At 50.3% G+C, this 993-nt stretch overlaps 1 protein-coding gene across 1 annotated transcript in view; it reads right to left on the bottom strand.

Annotated features, from left to right (window-relative positions):
* Positions 1–993, bottom strand: part of LOC119587910 — a gene marked incomplete in the record, with an annotated part of 79,429 nt that overhangs the window by 20,659 nt on the left and 57,777 nt on the right. Inside the window, 1 exon segment of the mRNA XM_037936619.1 lies at positions 574–924. Within this exon segment, the coding sequence (XP_037792547.1) occupies positions 574–924 (351 nt within the window).

The raw sequence follows: 993 nt of genomic DNA, 5'->3' as shown, positions 1-993 counted from the left end.
CACACGCACACGCGCACTTTATCATTTACTCTGACTAATCACATCCACACGCTAACATGCAAAAACGCTTCACTCCCACTTCACTGACGTTTCACGGTGCAATTACTGCCACAATGTTACTTGACTGTTTCCTTGTCTTTCCCCAGATCTCTTCGCTTTCTATGTGGATTTCACCGTCTCTCTGATAAGGGCTTTGCCTTGGAACGGTTTCATGGACGATTCACTACTTTGAATAATGATTCTCAAGAGTATTATTGCCCTCTCTCTATTTAATCGATTTTCTTCATATACCACATGACACTTCACGATTCGCCCTAATTATTAATCAATTTCCAGCTTATCTTTATCTTTTTATAAGCTTGCGCCACTCAAAATCACATGCATAAAGGAACTGGTCACAATTCAGCGTGGATTTTCTTCAACCGGCTAATCACGTTTTCCACACCATAAGAGCAGCACTTAGCACAGCGACCAGGACACTACACATCCTTATGGTGACGTTTAAGGGCAGCACACACAAGCAGCATTTAGTGAGCGCAGGTGCCAAAGGACTTGCCAGACAGCAGTTCGTACCCCTCTGGTTAACGAAGGCGCCCTCGGGACCCGTGGAAACGAAGGGCGGGGGCGGCCGGCCGGGCTCGGGCCGCTCGAAAGGTCGGCTGTCAAAGGCGTTCGGGTGGTGGGGGCGGGACGTGAACGTGTTGTGGGGGCGTTTGAAGTCGAAGTCGTGCTCGTGGGGAGGTGGTCGGGTGGGGGGGAACGGTCTCGGTCTATGCGGTCTGAGAATCGAGGGGGGTCTAGTGTTGGGGAACAATCTATCGTCATCGTTACCGAAATTACTAGGTCTGTGGTTGTCAAAGGGTCTGTGCGGGTTCGGACGAAAGATGCTGGGTCGGCTGCCACCGGGGAACTGGTTGTGGTGACCTGATAAGGGTGAATAGCCAGTCAGATCCAAGGCAGCGAGAGGCAAAGAAATAAACTATTCTGTCATTG

The sequence above is a fragment of the Penaeus monodon genome, chromosome 23, assembly GCF_015228065.2.
Source record: "Penaeus monodon isolate SGIC_2016 chromosome 23, NSTDA_Pmon_1, whole genome shotgun sequence".
Classification (NCBI taxonomy): Eukaryota; Metazoa; Arthropoda; class Malacostraca; order Decapoda; family Penaeidae; genus Penaeus; species Penaeus monodon.
Note: the sequence above shows the minus strand (reverse complement) of the source record. Positions and strands in the feature narration are given on the sequence as shown.